This window comes from Balaenoptera acutorostrata, chromosome 9 (genome assembly GCF_949987535.1).
Source record: "Balaenoptera acutorostrata chromosome 9, mBalAcu1.1, whole genome shotgun sequence".
NCBI lineage: Eukaryota > Metazoa > Chordata > Mammalia > Artiodactyla > Balaenopteridae > Balaenoptera > Balaenoptera acutorostrata.
In genome coordinates this window covers 3,632,139-3,656,408 of record NC_080072.1, presented here as the reverse complement: position 1 = coordinate 3,656,408, position 24,270 = coordinate 3,632,139, and the positions used below count along the sequence as shown (strand labels likewise).

The following is a 24,270-nucleotide window of genomic DNA, read 5'->3' as shown; positions in this document are numbered from 1 at the left end:
TGCCCGTCAGCAGCAGCGTTATTCCCCAGCGCTAGCCAGCGTCTTCCACGTTCCACCCAGGCAGCCTTCGGGTCTGGCTTTTCTGCCCACCCTCCTGCGAGGAGAGGAACCACCTTTAGCGGCCAGCTCCCCGTGACGCTGCATTTCTCTGCCCTTCCTGATATAATCCAGGAGAATGAGCACCTGCCTTCACACCGGGATGGAGGGCAGGGAGGCGGGACGGGCCCGGGACGCCTGTCCCAGGGGTTAGAGGGAGAGTCCGCCCAGCCCAGACGTTCTTTTACTCAGTCCTCCTGGCTGCCAGTGGGGGCGGCTTCTATTATCCACCCACTTTACAGAGGCGGAAACCGAGGCCCGGAGAGGGTAGAGTATCCCCCCAGGACTCGTAGCTGGAGAGGGACCAAGCCTGGACTTACCTGAGGCCTCTCGCTGCCCAAAGCTCCCTTCCACCCTGATCTGACCTGTGGTTCCAGGAGCAGTGAGGGTGGAATTGCAGCTCAGCTGAGCGGCTACACTCACCCTAACAGTGTCCAGTGGAGCCGGGCAGCAAGGGCCCGATCGCTTCACCCGCGTGAGCCCCAACTTCCTCCGGGTCAAGTAGCCCTGATTATAGTGGCCCTCACGTGGGGACTCCGTGAAAGGATGTGTCCCATGCTGAGAAATAGTGTCACCCCAAGTCCCTGTTCCTGTTGAGGAGGGCCGCCCTGGGTGTGCAGACAGGATTGCAGGCTGGGCTCAGCCTGCCTGCGCTGTCACCTCGGGTGCCCCTCACCCACCGGGCCTCAGTTTCCCCTGACAAATTGAGATAAACAACTCTTTCCCGCCTCTCCTGCAACATGACCCACCAAAGACGCTGGGGTGGCCCATGGTCTCTATCCTGGGCTGGTGGGGGCTGGGCCTCCCTCCTCCCACCCAGGCCCCCAGCTCTCCCAGCACCAGCTGCCTGCCTGGGTGTGGGCCTGGCTCCTTAGCCCTGGTGCAGCTCCAAAGACTCTGAATGGTGCAAGTTGCTCGTGTGACCTCTTCCCAGCATGATTTTATTTATTTTCTCTTATTTCCGAAGACCAGCTTGCAGCGGAACCTAATACCCTCAGTAACCAGCCGAGTCCCACGGGGATGCTGGAGATCCGGGTGTGGCTTTAGCAGAAGCCATGAACCGTGGCACCTGGACTTTGAATCCTCCACCCCAGGCGGGCTCCCGTCTCCTTGGCCCCCTGGAGCCCTTCAGGCAGATAAGGAAACCAAGGCAGGACTGTATGTGCAGCGACCCACCCTGAACCCCGCCACTACCGGCCACCGCCCTCCCTCCCTCACCTCGCTCTGGCCCCTGAGACCACCCCCCAGACAAACTGCTGAATACTCGACTCGCGGTCTGGGAGTTGACTTGGGAGAGTCCAGACTAACACAGTGGTTGCCTGGCCCCGACCACACAGCTAATCAGTGGCAGAGCCGGGCCAGGCGAGGGCCGGTATGGTCGGTCCCGCAGCCACCCTGACACGACGTTGCCACGCCTGCTGGCCATCAGAGGTCGCGATGTGCAGAATCTGAGCTCAGCTCCGCTCTGCCTGGAACCCTGTGGGCCTGTGCGAAGAGCACCCGCCGGGGGGTTGGCCGTGCAGATTTCACATCGCATTCCAGCCGCCTGGTCCCTCCCGGGCAACCTGAGCTCGCTGGGGAGAGGCGGGAGGCCTTTGCGTGTGAGCACCCAGCCTGGCATCTTCATGTGCCGTGAGCAGCGACGTCTATGGAATGTCAGCTCCTTGAAGGCAGGGCCTTCTGCAGTGTTCTCAGCCATCTGGGCCCCTAGTGCTCAGACGGCATGAGTGGAAAGAGCTGGGGAGGGCAGGTGGGTGGCCAGTTGTCTTGGAGACGCGCTCCCCTCCGAAGGCCCATCCCTGAGCCCTTGACGGCGAGTGGCTTTCTTCTTCTTGCCCCGCAGCTGCTGAATTCCTTGTCCGTGGACCCCGATGCCGAGTGCAAGTATGGCCTGTACTTCAGGGACGGCGCGCGCAAGGCGGACTACGTCCTGGTGTACCATCACAAGAGGGCCTCGGGCAGCAGGACCCTGGCCAGGAGGGTCCAGCACAGCGACGCCGGCCTGGCCGCCCGCAGCGCCCGGCAGGACCTGCCCCTGCCCGGGAAGGCGGGCCCCGTGGGTGCGGGCGAGCCCGAGCCCCCGCTGGACTACCACGAGGATGACAAGCGCTTCCGCCGGGAGGAGTACGAGGGCAACCTGGCGGAGGCCGGCCTGGAGCTGGAGCGGGACGAGGACGTAACTATCCCCTCCTCCCGGGCGGGCGGCCGGGTGGGCGGGAAGGGCCTTCTCCCGTCACCTGCTCTTAGAAAAGCACCGAGGCCAGCGCCCTCCTGCGTGAGTGTGGGGAGCCCGAACCAACGCCCTCCCCACATCTGCCCCGGGGAGGGGCTGGCCTTCTCGGCAGTGACCTCCGGGGTCAAGGCATTTCCTGCTCTGGTCAGTTCCTCCCCTGGGAAGATGGGCAGATGACCGTTTCACGGGCGGAGGATGAAGGTCTCCTAGGAGTCTCCCTGGCACTTGACCTTGGCTTCTCGGGCCTCGGTTTCTCAATCTGTCAAAGGGGGAGGTTGGCCTGGCTGATCCCCGGGGGGCCCCCGGTGCACTGAAATCTGTGACCGTAACACTGGTTTCCAGAGCTTCTCTCCTTGGCAAAGCCTGAGGGTCTTTCTAAGGGAAGCTTTCTGGGGAGAGCAAAAGGTCGGCTGCCTGGCCGGCTGGCAGAAAGCACAGCAGTGCACGGAGAGTTGACCTTGGTGGCCCTGGGGACAGCGGGCCGGCCCCCTCAACTTCTCAGCGGGTTTGCTGATGCTCCCCTGACAACTCCTTAACGTCTCTGTGCACGGTGGGGTGGGGAGCATTTCTTCCATGAACAGCGGGGGTCAGTCCTCTAGCCCGCAGGAGCTGTCGCTGTGTAGATTAACCAAGAATCAGCCAAAGTCTCTACAACACGTTAGGAGCAGAAAGAGTCGTCAGCAGGTTGACTTAGGGACCCATGAGTCCATCGTGAATGTTTAAAATAGAAGTTGGTCTTAGTTGGCTATTTTCATCAATGAGAACCACTGCGTCCTTAAATAGTGAAGGCCTTGGGTCTGGTGGTGAGGAGACTTTTAGGGGTACCTAGACTAGAAAGCTACAATAGCGGAGCTGGTGTGAATGCTGTTTCACAAGATGATGTTACTTCCCCTGAAAGCAACCAGATATGCTCGGTGGGCCTCATTCTACCTTGACTTGGTTGATGGTAGAGGCGTCTTGCTCTCAACGGGGACCACCCCTCTGGGTGAGGCTTTGGCTGCCAGCAGGTGTTGGTGAGTTCTGGCTGTAGGGTTGGTTCAAACTGGAGTTGCGAGGGCGTGAGGGACCTTAAAACACTTTGATGATCAGGAAGCAAAGGTTGGATCCTGACCGGGTGACAGAGAGCCTGTCTCTCTGACTTTGAGGGGCTGCAGCTGCAGACAGGCCTGTGCTGGTCCTTTGGAGGTTTCTGTCTCACTTTGTCTTAGACCTGAGCTGAGGCCGCTCGGGAGAGAGAATAGTCATTCACGCTGACTTTTCCCAGTCCCGCCCGGCCAGCCCCACGGCTTTTTGTCGAAACAATACTGCTACGATGCAGGCTTGACTTCAGAGTGTCCTTTATAACTGGAGGAACAAATGGCCTCCGTTGGAGGCAGGGGAGGCTGGAGGAAGGCTGGTGGCAGAGGCCTCTCCTGGGAGCTGTGATCTTGGGCACAGTGTTACGCGTGCCTTTTTGTTCACCGAGAGATTTACTCTCTCTCACTTTCCTGACTACAGCTCTGAAATCTCATGTTTGAAAGGACATCCCCGCCCCCTGGGTCTGGTAATTCACTCTCCCTCTCCGGGCCAGATCCCAGACCTGTCCTTTGCAAGACTTATTAAGCTTCCCCATCTGTCAAACAGAGATAACAATCGTGTTTATGTCACTGGATTGTCATAAAGTACTTAACTCAGAGTCTGGCAGTCGGGAAATTCTCATTGGCTGATGTGAATATTCAATCATATATTTTTGCTCATATGGAAATGGAGTGGCCGTGCTCACGAAGGACAGAGGAAAGAACCTTTCCAAGTCCAATTGAATACTACACCACACATATCTTTTTAAAAACTCCATGACTTTGAAATAAATAGCAAACATAAAGACATTGATTATGGCCCCCAAAAAAGATTGAATTGTCCCAATAAGTGATGAGGATTCTGCACCCAATTCCAACACGTACAGGTTGTTTTCCCCACACCACCCAGCACTTCTCCGACACCAGCTGGGTGTCCTACAACTTAACTCAATTTGGACACCACCCATCTGGAGGTAGCGTCAGACCCCAAGGTTAAGGGCTCTACAAGGCCACCCACCCCCCACCAGCCATCATTTGCAAGCCCAAGTTGTCACCTGTGCTCTGACCCACTGGCTACAGTTCAGAGGTTCTAAGGACTTTGGGTTCTATTAATTTGCTAGAGCAACACACAGAACTCAGAGAAGCATGTTACTTACTAGATCACTGGTTTATTATAAAAGGAAATAACTCAGGAACAGCCAGATGGAAGAGATGCCCAGGGCAAGGTGTGGGGAAGGGCGTGGAGCTCCCATGCTTTCTGAGCACCATTCTCCCCAAATCTGCACGTGTTCACCAACCCAGAAGCTCTCCAGACCCTGTCCTTTTGAGTTTTTATAGAGGATTCATTACACAGGCACGATTGATTAGATCACTGGCCATTGGCGATTGATTCAACCTGCAGCCCTTCTCACCTGCCCAGACATCCGGGGAGGGACCAGAAGTTCCAACCCTTTAACTACGTGGTTGGTTCCCCTGGCAACCAGCCCCCATCCTTTGGAAAAGAGGTTCTTTCCAAAAAGTCACCTCATTCACCTAACAAGGGACACCGTTATTGCTCTCCCCACTTAGGAAGTTCCTAGAGTTTTAGGAACTCTGTGCCAGGACCAGGGGACAAAGACTGAAAATCTATTTCTTATTACAAATCACAAGATCACAGTGACCCAAAATTTCATTGATAATTTAGCTCTAGAGCTTAAAAAGCTTTTCCAGAAGTTGATTGGGTCTTTTTTTTTTTTTTTAACATCTTTATTGGAGTATAATTGCTTTACAGTGTTGTGTAGTTTCTGCTGTATAACAAAGTGAATCAGCTATACATATACATATATCCCCATATCTCCTCCCTCTTGCGTCTCCCTCCCACCCTCCCTATCCCACCCCTCTAGGTGGTCACAAAGCACCAAGCTGATCTCCCTGTGCTATGCGGCTGCTTCCCACTAGCTATCTATTTTACATTTGGTAGTGTATATATGTCAATGCTACTCTCTCACTTTGTCCCAGCTTACCCTTCCCCCTCCCCATGTCCTCAAGTCCATTCTCTACATCTGTGTCTTTATTCCTGTCCTGCCCTTAGGTTCATTAGAACCTTTTTTTTTTTTTTTTTTAGATTCCATATATATGTGTTAGCATACGGTATTCGTTTCTCTCTTTCTGACTTACTTCACTCTGTATGACAGTCTCTAGGTCCATCCACCTCACTACAAATAACTCAATTTCGTTTCTTTATATGGCTGAGTAATATTCCATTGTATATATATAGCCACATCTTCTTTATCCATTCATCTGTCAGTGGACACTTAGGTTGCTTCCATGTCCTGGTTATTGTAAATAGTGTTGTAATGAACACTGTAGTACGTGACTCTTTTTGAATTATGGTTTTCTCAGGGTATATGCCCAGTAGTGGGATTGCTGGGTCATATGGTAGTTCTATTTTTAGTTTTTTAAGGAACCTCCATACTGTTCTCCATAGTGGCTGTATCAATTTACATTCCCATGAACAGTGCAAGAGGGTTCCCTTTTCTCCACACGCTCTCCAGCATTTATTGTCTGTAAATTTTTTGATGATGGCCATTCTGACCGGTGTGAGGTAGTTTTGATTTGCATTTCTCTAGTGATTAGTGATGTTGAGCATCCTTTCATGTGTTTGTTGGCGAACTGTATATCTTCTTTGGAGAAATGTCTATTTAGGTCTTCTGCCCATTTTTGGATTGGGTTGTTTGTTTTTTTGATATTGAGCTGCATGAGCTGCTTGTATATTTTGGAGATTAATCCTTTGTCAGTTGCTTCGTTTGCAGATATTTTCTCCCATTCTGAGGGTTGTCTTTTTGTCTTTTTTATGGTTTCCTTTGCTGTGCAAAAGCTTTTAAGTTTCATTAGGTCCCATTTGTTTATTTTTGGTTTTATTTCCATTTCTCTAGGAAGTGGGTCAAAAAGGATCTTGTTGTGATTTATGTCAGAGTGTTCTGCCTGTTTTCCTCTAAGAGTTTCATAGTGTCTGGCCTTACATTTAGGTCTTTAGTCCATTTTGAGTTTATTTTTGTGTACGGTGTTAGGAAGTGTTCTAATTTCATTCTTTTACATGTAGCTGTGCAGTTTTCCCGCACTACTTATTGAAGAGGCTGTCTTTTCTCCATTGTATACTCTTGCCTCCTTTATCAAAGGTAAGGTGACCATATGTGTGTGGGTTTATCTCTGGGCTTTCTGTCCTATTCCATTGATCTCTATTTCTGTTTTTGTGCCAGTACCATACTGTCCTGATTACTGTAGCTTTGTAGTATAGTCTGAAGTCCGGGAGCCTGATTCCTCCAGCTCCGTTTTTCTTTCTCAAGATTGCTTTGGCTATTCAGGGTCTTTGTGTTTCCATACAAATTGTGCAATTTTTTGTTCTAGTTCTGTGAAAAATGCCATTGGTAGTTTGATAGGGATTGCACTGAATCTGTAGATTGCTTTGGGTAGTATAGTCATTTTCACAATGTTGATTCTTCCAATCCAAGAACATAGTATATCTCTCCATCTGTTTGTATCATCTTTAATTACTTTCATCAGTGTCTTATAGTTTTCTGCATACAGGTCTTTTGTCTCCTTAGGTAGGTTTATTCCTAGGTATTTTATTCTTTTTGTTACAATGGTAAATGGGAGTGTTTCCTTAATTTCTCTTTCAGATTTTTCATCATTAGTATATAGGAATGCAAGAGATTTCTGTGCATTAATTTTGTATCCTACTACTCTACCAAGTTCATTGATTAGCTCTAGTAGTTTTCTGGTAGCACCTTTAGGATTCTCTATGTATAGTATCATGTCATCTGCAAACAGTGACACTTTTACTTCTTCTTTTCTGATTTGGATTCCTTTTATTTCTTTTTCTTCTCTGATTTCTGTGGCTAAAACTTCCAAAACTTTGTTGAATAATAGTGGTGAGTTTGGGCAACCTTGTCTTGTTCCTGATCTTAGAGGAAATGGTTTCAGTTTTTCAGATTGGGTCTTTTTTTTTTTTTTTTTAACATCTTTATTGGAGTATAATTGCTTTACAATGGTGTGTTAGTTTCTGCTTTATAACAAAGTGAATCAGTTATACATATACATATGTTCCCATATCTCTTCCCTCTTGCGTCTCCCTCCCTCCCACACTCCCTATCCCACCCCTCTAGGTGGTCACAAAGCACCGAGCTGATCTCCCTGTGCTATGCGGCTGCTTCCCACTAGCTATCTATTTTACGTTTGGTAGTGTGTATATGTCCATGCCACTCTCTCACTTTGTCACAGCTTACCCTTCCCCCTCTGCATATCCTCAAGTCCATTCTCTAGTAGGCCTGTGTTTTTATTCCCGTCTTGCCCCTAGGTTCTTCATGCAGATTGGGTCTTTTTTAAATGAAAATATTACTGTGGCATAAACTAGACAGTTCAGGGTTTCCAAGCAGCTGGAGTTGAGTGTGACCATCTTCCTGCTGTAGTCTTTCAGATCATAACCGAGTTTCCCATGGGCCCCTGCAATCCCGGGCTTCCCTCTGAGGTGAACTAGGCCCCGAGGCTGTTGAAAGGACCTTCGTTTGCTGCAGCCTTTCACCTGCTCACCTGAGACCAGAATCTATTCAGGGGCCGGCCGGCCGGGTGCGTGCAGTCTGCGGGGTGTATACGGTCCCCTGCCAGTGAGATTAGCAGAGAGATGCCCGGCTCATGACTCATTCCCGGGGTGTGCTCTGATTACAAGGAGTGAAAGGGTTTGCAGTTTGGGGAACAAGATAGCCTCAGAGAGAGAGCCCAATCGCACAATCTTACCCACTTCGAAGCAAAATTTAGGGACTTATGTGCACTTTCCTGGGGAGAAAAAAATCCGTGGAATCCATCAGATACTCAAACAGTGACGCCCAAAAGATGAAGAATCCTTGCTTTAAAGCGGGATTTCTCAGCCTCGGCACTGCTGTCATTCAGTATGTTGCAGCATCCCTAAATGCAACCAAAAATGTCCCCAGACATCGCCAGTATCCCCGGGGAGCCAACATCGAGAGCCTGCTTTAAAGGCTGGATGGGGGTGGAGGGGTGGGTGTGGAGGGCAAAAGGAAAGTGAGAGCGAGAGAAATGGGGGTGGGGGCAGATAAATAAGGCCTCCTGAGCACCTGGTAACCCCTCCTCAACTCTCTGCTAGCCCGGCTGTGACCAGGCAGCACATGGAGGTCACCAGCAGCACAGAGGTGTGTGACCTGCCTTTGCTCCCCCAGGGGCCAGCGGGGGTGTGAGACTGAGCCGCTCCTGGGCAGCGTGGGCCACGAGCCCCACACGGATGGGGCCCCTGTGTGCCGTGCGAGCCTTTCTCCCGAGTCAGGAGGTTTATTGTTGTGAAGACATCCCGTGATGACCAGTGGAAGACCGGCCTGGTGAGGGCACAGTGGGGGGCGGTTCTTAGGGACACAGAACGGTGAGTGTCCTGGGGCTGCCGGAACCAATGACCACAAACTTGAGGTGGGGGGGCTTAAAACAACACAAGCTGATTCCCTCCCAGTTCTGGAGGCCAGAAGTCCAAAGTCAAGGTGTCAGCAGGGCCGCGCTCCCTCCCAAGGCTCTAGGGGAGCATTCCTCTCGCCTCTTCCAGCTTCTGGGGGCTCCACGTGTTCCTGGGCTTGTGGCCGCGTCCCTCAAACCTGTGCCTCGTCTTCACGTGGCCTCCTCCTCTGTACGTCTCTCCTCTTCTCATAAGGACACCAGTCATTCTGCTTAAGGCCCATCCTAATCCAGTATAACCTTATCTTAACTTGATTACATCCGCAAAGACCCCATTTCCGAATGAGGTCCCATTCACAGATACGGGGAGTTAGGGTGTGGACGTCTCTTTTGGGGGTACCATTCCCCGCGCTACAGAGCTGAGACTCTGCACAGGGGTGTTAGCCCAGGAGTGGGGTGTCTCATGCAGGACCCCTAGAGGTACGGCAGTGGGTGGGGGAGGCATGGCTCGTGGCTGGAGGGCAGAGCAGGGCAGGTGGTCTGGGGGGGACAAAGCCTTGGCCTGGCTGCCTCGGTGCAGGGCCCGGGATGTGCACGGGAACCCTGTGGGGTCCTGCCAAGATGCAGGCTCTGACTCAGCAGGTCTGCGTGGGCCCTACACTGCGCTTCTAACCTGCTCCCAGGGCATACGACGCGGCCGACCCTGGACCATACTTGGAGGTGTGAGGAACGTGCAAGCCTGTTCCCCATGAGCCATCAGGAACATCCCAGGGAAGGGGGCCCCCAACATCCACGCAAGCCCCTGATCCACCATTCAGTGCCCCAGAGGTAGCCCCAGACAGAGACCCCCGTACTGGGTACACTGGGCCAAGAACCGTGGAGAGGGAAGTGATGGGTCTGGAAGAAAGGTGCTCATAACCCTCATTATAGGATGGATAGAGGTTGAGCCTGGCCAAAAGGCTCTAACCATAGGTTCCCCACTGCTCCCACCCTCCCCCGGGCAGGCTCAGGGGAACCCAATGTGAACACTGCTTCCCTGCAAGAGAGGGGCCCTGGGTGTGAAGTTAGGGTCTGGCGCCTGATCCAGAGGACGGTCCCCAAAGTCAGTTTCACGCATGAGGGTCCAAGAGGGGTGTCCTGTCAGAGACCCCCTGGGACAACACACGTGATTGGAAATGAGGGAGGAAAAGGTCGTGGAGACAGGCGGCCCAGGCCTTCCTTCTCAAGGAGACCCTCCTCCCACCCTCCCCCCCACGGCAGTGGGGTCAGCGTCCAGGGTTCCCAGTAAACAGACAAGAGCAGCTTGTGGCCAACACGTTTCCTTGCAACTGAAATCCATCAGCATTTTTCAAGTCCAGCCTCAAAGCTGGGACATTATTTATGTCCACTGGCCATTGCCAAGAAGGCCACACACTAAAATGCCGGCTGTGTGCTGGGGGTGACCGAGGCCCGCACTGCCCTGAAGTTGAACTTGACCCCGGCTTTGGCGGAACTGTTAAGGCCGCGGACACGCGAACCCTGTAAAATCAGTTTGCTTTCATGCTGCTCTTCGGGGCTCCTCTCCTCGCCCCGGGGCTGATGGGCTGTTGTTTCTCCGTGTTCCTACCCGAAGCTGGTGTGGGCCGTTGTGGCATCTGTTTCCCATCTTTGTGGATGTTGCTTTTGAAAAGCAAGTGAGGAACTGACTGCGGGAGGATGGGTGCTGCTTCCACACCAAACTTTGGGATGCACCGTCAGGTGGTGAGTGTATCTGAGCTCCCAATGAGGCTCAGACCCCGCCTGGCCCCTGTGAGGGCCACGTGTGCAGGTCCAGACCCTGCTCAGCCACTTCCTGGCCGAGCAGCCTCAGGCAAGTGGCTTCCCCCCTCTGGACCTCAGTTTTCCCATCTGTAGAATGGAGGTGGTGGCATGTCCTTCCTCCTGGAGGGGTGGCCATGGGACAGGCAGGGGGACGTGTTTCTTGCAGTTTCCAGCTGAGGTTTTGCAGGCATGAGCTGGTTTCTGAGGCGGCTCTGGGGCTTGGACAAGCATGGTGATGAGCACAGAGGAGCGGTCCCTCCTCGCAGGCTGGGCGTTGGGGTGGGGCTCCTTGACTTTGAGGAACCTGAGGTCTAATCCCGACATCTGCATGTATGAGGACAAAGGCGCAACGGACATTCTCAGGGACTTGTCAGTTTGGAAGCAAACCCCAGCCCACCTGGTGTGGGCGCCCTAGCCTGCCATGTGGCACAGGGATCAGATCCCTTTACAGAGGGAAGGAACTGAGGCTCTGAGAGGCGGGGCAAGGAGACCAAGGCCACCGGGCCAACGGGGGCAGGGCCAGCACTTGAACCTGGGTCCTGGCTCCCAGTGTCACGCTCTTTGCCCTGAACCATGTGGTCTTCAGCACCCCCACTCCCATCCCCAGGCTTAGTGCCTCTCTCATGAGCCTCTCCTACAGTGGGATGTTAGGGGCCATTGTCTAGTCCTGAAGCTCTCATTTCTCCACAATTCCACCATTACGCATTCATTTCTTTGGCCCTAAAGATTTTATGTCTCTTGAGTCTTAAGTGCTGAGGCTTTTACACACCCCACCTGACTTCCTTTGGGCCTGTCTTGGTTTTGTGGAAGCATACTTGCTATAAAGTGAATTCTGGACACTTTTTAAAAGTCATGTCTTTAAAGTTCCCCAAGGGCAGCTCTGCCCAGGTCCCAAGTAGTCGGGCTAAAATCTGTGTCATTCTGGCTGCAGTTCTGACATCCTCCTGTGTCTCTAGGCCTGTGGCGTGCCAGAGTCAGCTCTTTCTGGCTCATCAGGAATTCTGCCAGCCGGGTGCTAACACTTTGGTAGCTTGAAATAGGCCATGGCAGGAGTATGTACACTGTGGAAACTGGCAAATGCTGCAGCTACAGATCAGGGTTGGTTTTTTCTTCCTGAGAGCAGGGGGGCTGTGGAGGGTTGCATACCTTACTGGCATCTCCTTACTGGCATCTCCCTGCTATACGCCCATGTGTCTCCCTTTCCTTGGAGAGGTCAAGTACCTTCAAACGTGTCTGTTGAATTTTCACTTCTCATTATGACACTTTTTTATTTCTGCAAGTTCTGTTTGGTTCTTTTCCAAGTTGGCTGTGTCATTTTTTAATAGTTTCCTGTCCTTTGCAGAACCTTTCTGTCTTGAGGTTTATTTCTTTAAACAAGGTGAGCACAGCTGATTTATTATCCATATAATCCTCTCAGAATCCCAAGGCTGAGGGGGTCACTTCTGCTGGTTCTCCTCCAGCTGTCTTCCATCCTGGTGGGCCTGGCGCCCTTGCCCACTGGCCACCACCCTTATGTAGCCCATGATGGGGTGGGGGGGGGGGGTTCCCCAAGCCCAGGAGGAAGATGCCCTTGTCCAGAAAGGCTTGCATTCGTCACATCTGAGGGCAGTATAGACAGAACCACCTTGAGCCAAGGTCACAGGCTGAGGTGCCCAGACCCACTGGGGCGTGACCTTTGGGACCAGGACTTCTCGGGGTGGTCCTCATCCCCTCCTTCTCCTGCTCAGCACCAGGACTGCCTGCCTTGTAATCCCCAGGGTTGGAGGAGGGAGCCCTTTCTGGGTCACCTGAAAGTGTCATCTCGTGGGGGTCAGGCTCCATGGGGAAGGGTCTTCTGTTAGACTCCCCATCTGGGGCGGGCCTGGGGCAGAAACCTCCCTTCCCCCTCCAGCCCGAGTGTCTGCATCGGTAGAAACCCCTTGGATGGCATGGTCTAGGTTGCTCCCCTGGGTCTTCTCAGGTCTTCAGCAACTTTAAGACATGCCACTTATTATTTTATTTATTTATTTTGTCCAGCATTGGGTGGCAGGCCATTGCGGGACCCTGACGCCTGGCCCTCCCCACGCCCACGCCATGGTGCCCGGCCCCAGCAGTTCTGGGGCCTCCAACCTCCCCACACCAGAGGGACCAGAGTCAGGACAGAACCCACGGCTCCGGGGCATCTGGCTCAGGGAGGGGACTCGACGTCTCACGATTTCTTCCTGCAGCGGCCAGGCTGCTGTCAGGCCGGGCACCAAGGTTTAAAACATCCCATATGTGTTCTTATCCAACTGGTCCCATGACCCCTTTCCCCAGTCCTGCCAGATATTTCCCTGGGAGGGACCCCGTTGCTCACGTAAACGGCGGAGCGTGCTTTCCCAGGGAGGCCGGCCCGGGCACTGGTCCTTGACCACCATCGAGAGAACTCTCCACGGACTCGGAAGTATATATTTTGGGTCTTTGCATGTGGCCGAACAGTGCGCGCAGAAATAAACTTGGGCTGTAACAGGAAAGAGGAGGTCTGCCGCACGGGGCCGTCCGTGGCCACTTCTCCGTCATTTCATGGTGCCCCCGGGGCTTCCTGGAGCTGGGGAGGCAGCTTCAAGCTTCTTGGTCAAAGGAGTCCACTCAGGCGTGGTCTCACCAGCCTCAAGGTCACGGAGAGAAGCCCCAGCCCCAGCCACAGGGCTGGATGGAAGTGCTAGGAGCATCAGGGACTCCCCCAGCTGTGAAGCAAGCCTTCTACTGCAAAGATTTGCAGCTGAGCAAAAGGGGGTTCAGAGAGGTTGAGTCACTTGCTGGAGACAACACAGCAGCCCGCCAGGACTCGGACCCAGGCCGCCCAATCCATGGCCTCCCCTGGTACCCACCCGACCTGCCCCTTGAGGGCAGCAGGAAGATCTGGGTTCCCCTTGCCCGAGCCCCCGGGCTGCCTCCTCTGGTCCACACTAGTCCACGCGTCCGTTCCCAAGCCCACGCGCCGAGTCCCCAGCCCTGGGCCATGGTGTCGGGCTCCAGGCTCCCTGCAGGTGTGCCCCACGCCAGCCAGCACACCTCGAGCCTTGCACATCTGGTCCCTGTGCCCGGGCACCCTGGTCCTTGAAGCAGCCTCAGGACCCAGCTCCTGGACCTGCTTCTTCAAATCTTCCAGCCACTTTGATAAGCTCCCTGCACCAAGCCCTGTGGGGCTCTGACCTGCTGCTTCATGGCGAGTGTCGTGGGCCAAGTGGCAGCTCCAAAAGCTGTCCTCCTGGAACCTGCAAATGTGACCTTATTTGGAAGAAGGGTCTTGGCAGATGTAAGTTAAGTTACTGATCTCTGCACCAGATCTTCCTGGATTCGTGTGGACCCTAAATCCAGTGACAGGTGTCTTTGGAAGAGAAAAGAGAGGGAGACTTGAAACACAGAGCCACACAGGGGGGAAGGCTCGTGCAGATGGGCACAGAGGTTGGGGTGATATGGCCACAAGCCCAGGAAGGCCTGGGGTCCCCGGCGGCTGGGCAAGGCGAGAGGGCCCCTCCCCTGGAGCCTCTGGAGAGAGCGCAGCCCTGCCCACACCTTGGTCACAGACTTCTGGCTCCAGAAATGGAAGGGAATGAATTTGTGTTGTTAGAGCTGCCCAATCTGTGGCCATTGGCTGCAGCCTGCCCTGGACACCCACAGTGAACTTGCAGAGTGTGAACCTCTCGGCTCCAAGGTGAGGACAGCGGCAGGGTCACCCTCACGGGCCTGTCGTGAGGCTAAATGAGTGAATGCGCACAAATGCCTGAAGCAGGGACTGGCACGTAGTGAGCGCCTGGTGGGCCTCAGCCTCCTCCTCCTCCCCCCCCTCATCATCATCATTGTTAGGGGACTTCATCCGCTCGTTCAGTGGACACGTGGAGCATCTGCACTGCCCCGACGTGGGCAGCAGGGCCAGGGAGCTGGGAGGCTCCGGGCAGGACTCGCCTGCCTGCTGGGGCCACATAGACAAGGCCTGTGCGGTGACACTGAGGCCCCGGGGAGAGGCTGGCTCTTCTGGTTGTGGGGGGCATGGGGGCCTCTGCATCAGAGATGGAGAGGTGAGCCGGAGTTCTCCCAGCAGGTGTGGCCCTTCTCTCGAGGTGAGGAAGGAGCCCCACGTGGAGCTCGGCATCCGGGAGGGTCCCCTTGCCCAGGCAGGGTGCGGGCAGAGCCGTCTGTGGCTCTCCACGTGGACGACCAGGAGCCCCACGTCTCACTGGGGGCCGAGGCTGGCGCTGGACGAATGTGTTTGGACCACTGAGGATTTTTTCTTAAACATCAGTCCCAAGTGACTTTGACTCTGTTGCTTTTTGCCAAAAACCTGCAGTGATCCCATGAGCTGTGTACACTCTGAGGCTGGTGATGGGACCGGGGGCTCAGAGCCCAACGCAGACCCGAGTCAGCGCCACACTGAGTCCCACGTGCCGGCCACACACACCCCCTGCCGTGGCCTGGCTCCTTTCTGCCAGGACCCCCGGAATTGTGGAAAGGTGAAGTGGGACCTCAACCTGGGAGCCCAGCGTGGGCTCCAAGCCCCTGGGGGTCCCCTTGAGACGTCTGGTGGACAGAGGAACCCACTGCCATAGGACGGCTCTGTCTGAGGGGAATGTGTTTCTTTGCTTTTTGTTGCAATGGGGCACCCCAGTTATCTCGGGGTGATTGGGAAGTCTGCTGGTGTTACCTGCGTCTTAGATGGGGAAACGTGTTATCGCCGCATTGATGCTATTCGCTCAATAAAGGGAATCTCTTAAACACGAAAGGTACGGGGAACAGAGAAAACCAGAAAAATAGAGAGTTGTTGGGATGTGTGTGGTCTCACCCATGATTAAGAGTGTGTATGGCCTGCATGTGAACCCGGGTTCCCACACCCGCCAGCTGCAAGATGCCAGGCCCTGACTTTCCACCCCCAACCTTATTGAGGAGTAATTGACAAATATAATTGTGTATATTTAAAGTCTACACTGTGATGACTTGATGCACATAGACACCGTGGAATGGTTACCCAGATCAAGGTAATTAACTCGCCCGTCACCTCACACAGTTAACTCTGTGTGTGTGTGTGTGTGTGTGTGTGTGTGTGTGTGTGCGCGCACACACGTGCTAAGAACACTTTGATCTCTCAACACCTTTCAAGTATACGATACCATATTAGTAACTAGAGTCATCCTGCTGTTCATTAGGTCCTCAAAACTTAATCTTATAACTGAAAGCTGGTACCCTCTGACCTATCTCCCCATCCCCATCCCCCCACCCAGCCCCTGGCAAACACCGTTCTACTCTACACCGTTTCTATGAAATCAGCATTTTTTTAATTCTACATATAAGTGATACCATGCAATGCTTGTCTCTCTGACCCATTTCACGTAGCAGAATGTCCTCCAGGTTCATCCACGTTGTCACAAATGGCAGGATTTCCTTCTTTTTTATGGGTGAATAATACTGCGCTGTATATGTCTACCACACTTTCTTGATCTATTCATCCATCCAAGGACACTTAGGTTGTTTCTGTATCTTGGCTGTCGTAATGCTGCAGTGAACATGGGGGTGCAGATCCTGATGTCATTTCCTTGGGATAACTACCCAGAGGTGGGATGGATGGATCATATCATGGCTCTAGTTTTAATTTTCTGAGGAACCTAGGCGGTGACTTAATCTCTCAAGCCTCAGTGTTCCCCTCCGTGAAGCAGGGCAGTGGTCCTGCCTTTCCCATCGAGCTTTGGAGTCAGTTCTTGAAGCTCTTAGCTTGTGCAGTTCCTGGTGGGGCAGCACTCAGGGACCCTCGGCTGCCCAGTCCTGTCATTCAGACACGCTGGACCAGAAGTGACTCGTCCAAGTTCACAGCAGCTTAGTGGGGGATGGGAGCTGGACTCGAATGCAGCGTTGCCTCGAGTCCTCTCGCGTTAGGATAAAGGCAGTGCTGACCCAGGGAACCCGGGGGGTGGCCGGGTCCAGACAGAGGTATGTCCTGACCCCACAGAGATGCCCAGAGGGGACCATCTTCACCATCACCTCCTCATCTCTGCTTGAGCACCCCGGGGACACCGAGTACATCCACTCAGTCGAAGGGCCTGGGCTCTCAGTTGTGGAAGGTCTTCTGTGGTTCAGGCTGCTCTGGGGCCCCTCGGCTACCCCTCTGAGAACTTCCCAGGTGTTGTGGGATCCGGGACCTCCCTCCAGGCACCCTCCCGGCTGTTGATCATTCCCGTGGGACCCGGGCCGGGGGGAGCCCTCTCAGCCCTGCAGCTTTCTTCCATCATCTGGAAGGAGGGGATTGTAGCAGTGCCTCAAAGCATCGTCAGAGGAGCCATGAGGTGACAGGCAGAAGCAGCTGCCCAGTAAACGGTAGTTGCCCCCGAGGGTGAAAATGGTTTTCAGCCCCAAACATCTGCCCACGCTGACCAAGGACCTCTCCCCTCTTTCTAGACGAAAATTCACGGGGTTGGGTTTGTAAAAATCCACGCACCCTGGAACGTGCTGTGCAGAGAGGCTGAGTTTTTGAAACTGAAGATGCCGACGAAGAAGGTGAGTGGTGTCCCTACTCCACAGGGGTCGTCTCGGGGATGCCCGGCAGGAAAGCGTCATCGGGAGGGTCTGAGCTGTTACGAAAGCCCAAGGGAGCTTCAGCCGCCCCCGGGAGGGCAGGAGGGCTCCCGTGTCCTGCGGGCGGAGAGTATAACCCGCTCGCCCAGAGATGCCACAGGAGCCCGGGAACTTCTCACAGATACAAACACAGTGAAACTTCCCGCTCTGACCGGTCGTACTTTCAGTATTTCAGCTAATTTATCAGACTCACTTTAATTCCATTTCCTCGCTTGCTGGGGTTTTTCTTCTTAATCTCTTCCCAGCTTCGGGCTGGGAAGCAGTCTGCCAGTGCGTCCGAGGAGCTTAGCGAGGCATCGGGGTTTACTTTGGTCCTTGGGGAGGAAAGCAGGGGGGGATGAAGCTGTTCTCGGCAGCAAGTCAGCTCCCAGCTTCTCAAATCCGCCAGAATCCTCTGGATTACCTCTTTTTAAACAAAAGTGAAGCTGGGGGAAGTTCTCTGGAATGTACTAGAATTGCCCTTTTGGCCGGGATCTCCCGAAACTCTGAGCTTTCAGGCTCATCTAGAAACGCGGGCGTGGAGGGGGCATCGTGGCCCATCCCCGCCCCCGTTCCCAGGCCGGGCCGTCTCTGTGGCGGGGGGCTAGTTCCCTGCCCGTCTCAGCATAGATTCCCAGAGTCATGGTTCAGCAGATGACATGCGTCCCCCTTCCCTGCCTCGCCCGCAGCTGTATCACATTAATGAGACCCGTGGCCTCCTGAAAAAGATCAACTCTGTGCTCCAGAAGATCACAGACCCCATCCAGCCCAAGGTGGCGGAGCACAGACCCCAGACCACAAAGAGGCTCTCCTATCCCTTCTCCCGGGAGAAGCAGCACCTGTAAGTGGGGACCCCCCCCACCCGCTTGCCCCTTCCCGAGGGCCCCCTCGCTGTGTGGTGATTCCACCCCGTGTTGGACGTGGTCCTCTGAGGCCAGAGGGAGTTCTCCGTCCCCCCAACGAAGTGGGGATTTCAGCCCCTGGAGCATATTCGCATAAGAGCTTGTGGTTCTTGAGCACAGAAGAGGCCCTGGAAATAATATCCAAGGTCATTATTAACTGAGGAATTAAGGGGACAAGTCTTGTCCTGCTGGGTGACACTTGGGAAAACTGGCTTGAGCCCAGGTGTGGGAAGGCCTGGGTCTGGGATTAAAGCCCCAAAGCAGTGGCCTGGGTACCCTCCCCCTGCCCTGCTCTGTCCCTCTTGGGATGTGTCCCGAGGAGTTGGGTCTTGTTAGCTGCGCCTCCTGAAGGCTGCCGAGCTCTGGGAGCCAAGAACCGAAAAGCAGCCCCAGCTGGAGTCCTGAGGCCCCAGAGACTCGAGAGCCAGTGCAGTTGCCTGGCAGGGCTGCACCTATTCTGGAACCTTCCCTCCTCCCCTGCTCCTGAGGGGCAATGAGGCGTAGCCACCTGGGTCAGCGGCAGCTGCAAGGCCTCCGTGGGGCCTCACTGGGCAGAGCTGGAGCGAGGGCAGGGGTGGGAATAGAAAGCTTGGAGTCTGGGAATCCTGTGGGGCTAGGATGACGAGCTCTAGGGGATGGGAGGCTCCTGGACACCCCTGGTCCCACGGGACATGAAGAGCCTCCGCTCAGAACTGGGGCTTCCGCCCTGGCCCGGGCATTAGTCACAGGGCCGGGGCCACGTGCTTCACTCGCTGTTTCCCGATCCTCCTGGGGATAAGACATAAGGGAGAAGGAAGTAGCTCCGGCCCAACTCCTCCCACCAGCGCCGGGACCCGGGCCCCCCCGCGCATTAGAGGGAGACGCCTGCTTTCCATGACCCCCAGGGCCCTGGCCACCTCCCTTGGCACCCCCTGCCTTGCCAGGCTTGGCTCACCTCCAGGCTCTGGGCCACCCCCAGCCCCGAGTCGCCCTCCCCGGCTCTACCCTGAGTGTGTTGGGAATCGGGTAATGTGTTCCAGAGGCATCCCTCTGCCCTCAGGAAGCCTTAGGAAATCTCTGTGTGGCCCAAGACCTCCGGACGGAAACCATTTGGAAATTATAGGGAGACTGCCTTAAATAGTAAAGTGTCCGATGGCGGGATCACCCCAGGAGTGCTGCAGCAGAGACTAAAATCTGCCCCTGAGGGTGTCATTGGAAGGAAAAGGGATCCTTGGCGAGGGAGGTCTGACCTCAGTTGCCCCTGGGGTCACTTCCCACCCACGGGGGTCTCCCAGCCTCCCCGAGGTGTGAGGGGATGAATAGACTCTTCCAAATGCCCAGGGTCGGGTCACACCCGGCGTGCGGACAGAGCTTTGTCAGTTTCATGGTCACCGCTCATGGGGGTAGCGTGGTCCCCCAAGGCCTCGGAAACCGGCAGCGCTGACTCCAGTGAGCTGTGTCTCTTTTTGTTCCCAAAATTTCAACAGATTTGACCTGTCTGACAAGGATTCCTTTTTCGACAGCAAAACCCGGAGCACGATAGTAAGTATCGCTCACTCGTGGGAATCCATAGCTCCCCAGCAAGGTGGCCCCGGGGAAACGGGATGATAATTTCATTTCAGCCAAGCTCCTCTGGGTGGAAGGGGCTCTAATTGTCTGTGACAGAAATAATTAGAATAATAAAACCAGCGGGCTGTGAGGGGCCCAGGGGATGGCCGGGGTGGGGCAGCAGGGAAGAAGCAGAGGGATTCCAGACCAGCTGGGTTATTTCAAACTGCTCCCGCATCTTTGCAGTTCCCAGCACGCCTCTCCAGCCTCCTTGCCACTTGCCCTTAGTGGAATCAGTACGTCCCTGTCTCTCTGGAGGTTTGTGAGCAGGCAGGCCTGGCAGGAGTGATGGGGTGGTGTAGGCAAAGGGGCGAGGGTTTGGGTAGATTTCCAGAGCTTTGCCAGACGAGCAAACTGTGGTTTGAAATCTGACCAGGCCGCCTTGCCCTACGCCAGGTATTGGCTTAATGTTTATCCATCGGCCGCCAAGTTGTCCGCCAGCCAAGCTGGGCTGTGCGCGGCTCAGGACCCAACTTCTATCTAAACAAGTATTAACCTCGGGGCCAAGCTGCTGCTTCTCTCTCTTCCTGGCCCAGAAAGCCCAGCCTGGCGAGGAGAAGGGCAGGGCTGGGAGGAGGCGGCCGCTTGACCTTGAGCAGATAACTGCCCCTCACAGCCACGTCCTGAGACTGGCAGGCACCCGGGCACAGGACAGTGAGTGGTGTAGGCCGCCTTGGCGTGGGGGGCTCAGGCCACTGCCTGGACAGACAGAGCCCTGTCCCATCAACCCTGTGTCCCCTCCCAGCCTAGCGACTGGCAAATGGGACGAGGTGGCGTCCTGCTCAAAGGGCAGCCGTGCGCCCACACCAAGGGTAACCTGGATGCAGTGCCGGGAACACAGCCGCTGCTGTGGTTTTTATTATTGACCATGTTACTGATGACATTAGCAATTAAATCTCATTATAATAAACAATGAGGAACTCGTTTGTGCAAAAATGTCAGCAGCCAGTGTAGCTCGGGGCTGACATGTGGTCCAGGAAAGGTAAGTTCTCCCTCTCGGACACCGACCCCTCGGGAGAACCAGATGCGGTTGAACCTGAACGGTTTCACTTTTTCTCTGTCATGTTGGGATGGGAGAGAATTGGAATGGCCGGCTGGGGGAACTGAGGCACATGCTGTGTTTCCCTACGTACGTGCACCCCAGTTTTTACATTATCTGGAGCTACCAGGATGCTCCTGGAAGCACAGGGCAGGGTACAGATTCGTAAATTCATTCTTTTTTTTTTTCTTTTTTTACTTTATTGTTTTATTTTATTTTTTTGGCCACACCATGTGGCTTGAAGGATCTTAGTTCCCCGACCAGGGATCGAACCCGGGCCCCTGGCAGTGGAAGTGCAGAGTCCTAACCACTGGACCGCCAGGGAAGTCCCCGTAAATTCACTCTTGCTGTCGGGGTGGTGGCCTGGGGTTGGGGGGCATATGTGAATGGAAGCTCTAGGCCCCCTCTCGTGGAGAATCCACTTTAAAATTGAGCTCAGACCGTGATCCCCAAGTCACAGAAGGCAATTCTGTCCGAGCCAGTAAGTGTTAGCTGAATGATCCATGACTCCGATTACCTCTGGGGTGGGGGGCCCTCTCTCCCAGAGACCCTGAAGGCCTGTTTGTAAAACACCAATGCTCCAGAGAAACTCTTTGGTGACTCAAAACTTTGCCCTTGGTTAGTTGGACCCTGTGGTCTTGAGACCCAACGTCCTTCTAGACAAAGATATAACAGTCCCTCCTGTCTCCTTCCCTGTGCTCCTAGCATATCGGGGCAGCCCAGTGTGCAGGCGGGTAGGAGTCGGGATCAGCAAGGAACAATGGGGAAGGACCTGAGGTGCTGGTCTTAGGACTTGGATTTTCAGCCTGTAGACACTAGGGAGCCATAGATGGTTGTGGAGGAAGGTCCTAGAAAGATCACTGCCAGTGGCCAGTCATGGAAGGGCAGATGGAGGGTGGATGTGGGATCACAGGGGTGGTTGTGAAGGGGGGCTGTGGCTGCACGTGGAAGGGAGGAGGTGGTTATGGGAGAATCAGCAAGGTCAGGATGAGGCCACCGATTAGATTCAAGAGGTGCCGGGGAGAGAGCCAGCTAACTGGGTCATTCATTCATTCATTCATTCATTCATCAGTCCGTTACTGAGCACCTGGTGTCTGCCCAAGATGGGCGGGAGGTGAGGGAGGCAACAGGCACATGGCAGGGGTGAGAAATCCGGGACAAGAGAGCAGCGTTGGGGAATTCCCTGGTGGTCCAGTGGTTAGGACTGGGCCCTCCTCTCTTTCACCTCCAGGGCCCATGTTCATCCCTGGTCGGGGAACTGGGATCCCTCAAGCCGAGTGGGGCGGCCAAAAAAAAAAAAAAAGAGAGAGAAAGAGCAAAGTTAGAAGGCAGAGCAACAGGGACGGTGTCTGCTCGATGACCTGTTTGTTAAGGTGGCTCTGTAGCCATTTAGCTCTCAGGGGGAGAAGCGCTTCTGGAAAAAGAAACAGCCAGGGTGAAGGCCCTGTGGCCTCAGGAGAGGGTTGGCAAGTGAGGCGGGGCAGCCAGGAGGCCGGGTTGCTGGGACAGGGCTGGGCGGACGGAGAGGAGGAGAGAAGGTCAGATGGCCCAGGGCCTGGGGGGCACTGGAGGGTGGGACCTCGAGGGGGTCTCGGGGGGTTAGAGTGCTCTGACCCATGCGTCTATGGCCCAGGGCTGATTCTTTTCACCCCATTTTGCGGATGGGGAAACTGAGGCACGGGGCACGAGGTAGTTAGCCCAAGACCACACGGCTACAAGGACGCAGACCCAAGCAGGCAGACCCCCAAGCCGGGGCTCCTGAGGCGGCGAAGTGAAATGTTTTGTTCGTAAAAGGGGCACAGGTTTCTAGAACATTCAGGGCCACACCCGAGAGTGATCCTATCAGCGGAGTCCTCACGCCTCTGAATTCCAACTCACCTCTCAGCCAAAAGGGGTGGAAATCCACCACCAGAGTGCACAGGACCCCCGTACTCCTGAGCCCAAGCACGGTGTGGGCCTTTCGAGGTGACCTTGTCCCCAAGAACGCAAGTCCTGACCCCATCCTTGGGGGACGCAGGAGGCTGGCGCTGGTAACAGTCACCACCTCCCTTCCCGGTGACCCGTGATGGAGTAGCTCTGGTCCCCCCTTGTCTCCACAACAGGTCTACGAAATCCTGAAGAGAACAACGTGTACCAAAGCCAAGTACAGCATGGGTAAGGGCGTGCTTGGGGCTTGAGCTCAGCACTCATCTCGCTGTGTAATCTTGCCTCCCCATCTTCTCCGTGGGAGGCGGGTGGCCGGGCTGGGGTTTTTTAGAGGGTTTTGATTTAAGCCTGGTGTAACAGTCTCAGGCAGGAGGGCCGTTCCGGGACCAAGGGGCGGTTTTACAGCCCTTTTAAGCACCGAAGGATCCTCCTCTCTGGCTTGAGGCATCTGTGGTGGCCTGTGGAGCCTCTCAATGCAGAGGCGGTAAATCCTGGCCGCTGGAAACTGGAGGGTGACCAAGGGGCCCTGACCCTCTCTTGACCTTCACAGTCCAGGGGGAGGTAGTTAGGGTTCCAGCCGGGGCAGCAGCCTGATGCAGCAGCCGGACACGCACACAGTCTAGAAAGTGCCCCACCCCGGGCCGTGGCCTTGCTGGAAGGGGTGCCCCTCGACGTGTGCCCTTAGGCGGAACCTGCCACAAAACCGTCCCCGCTGGGCTCCTCGGGTACCGGTTTACAGAACACCTCAACCACAGGTGCAAAACCTTCTCAATTAAAGCGTACAGAGGGAACCACCCCCCCGCCATGCAGGTCCCTTGCCCACCGCCGCAGGCTGAGTTTGCTAAAGCAAAACGTTTCAGGGCAAAGTGATGCCTTTCCCCAGTCTTTCCCCCCTTCCCGTTGAGCTGCTTTATGCCCCGCTGAGAGCGGAGCTCACGGCAGAATCCTTCATGCTCTGGAAGCATCTGAAGCTCCGAGCCTGTGGTTCGAGGGCGCAGGGCAGGACTGATAAGAGCCTCTGTATTGGGAGAGACGCCCTGCCTGTTGGCTTCCTGCGAGGGAAGGAAGGCAAGAGCAGGAGAGGACTCAGGTGCTCGCAGCCGAAGTCTGGGGCGGGCCCAGGATGTGGGGGGGAGGACGACACCTCCAGGGTCAGACAGACTGCCCAGGGTGGGCCAGTGGTCAGGCACGGGCCCGCCCTCTGGGCCTGAAATCTCTAAGCCCGTGTACTAAGTCATGGCAGGGGACGGACACTCAGGAGTCGAGAGGAGGCCAGGAAAACTGTCCCCGATGGAGCAACATGGCCCCGGCCACCAGAGGTGGGGAGAAGCGTGGGTCTGGTCCCAGCGACGCATCTCAGAACTCAAGTCTCCCTTTAGCGTCCCTGTAGGGTCCCTTCTGGTGGAGACTCGTGTGGTTGCTGTGAAGGTTTGCAGGGAATCCAGGGTCTGGCGCTTCTCAGCTACAGCTGATCCCCACCCCGGGCCATGCTGTGTGTTCTGGCCAGTCCCCTGGCAGCACTGGTTCCCAGTGCCAGTGATGAAGCAGAGAGATGGAGGGGCCTTCTATGCACCCCATTTCACACTGGCCTTGTCTGAGAGCCCTCCTGACCTCCAGATTCATTGATGGGTTCGGTCA

At 55.0% G+C, this 24,270-nt stretch overlaps 1 protein-coding gene across 9 annotated transcripts in view; it reads left to right on the top strand.

Annotated features, from left to right (window-relative positions):
* Positions 1 to 24,270, top strand: part of ANO1 (anoctamin 1) — a 92,106-nt gene that overhangs the window by 6,668 nt on the left and 61,168 nt on the right. For 8 of the 9 annotated variants that reach the window (XM_057552915.1, XM_057552913.1, XM_057552914.1 and 5 more), the window contains exons 3-7: positions 1,940 to 2,272; positions 17,023 to 17,121; positions 17,868 to 18,019; positions 19,547 to 19,601; positions 22,809 to 22,860. In XM_057552915.1, coding sequence (XP_057408898.1) covers positions 1,940 to 2,272; positions 17,023 to 17,121; positions 17,868 to 18,019; positions 19,547 to 19,601; positions 22,809 to 22,860 — 691 coding nt within the window. The remainder of the gene's footprint in view (positions 1 to 1,939; positions 2,273 to 17,022; positions 17,122 to 17,867; positions 18,020 to 19,546; positions 19,602 to 22,808; positions 22,861 to 24,270) is intronic. The other variant, XM_057552916.1, reaches the window with a different exon arrangement.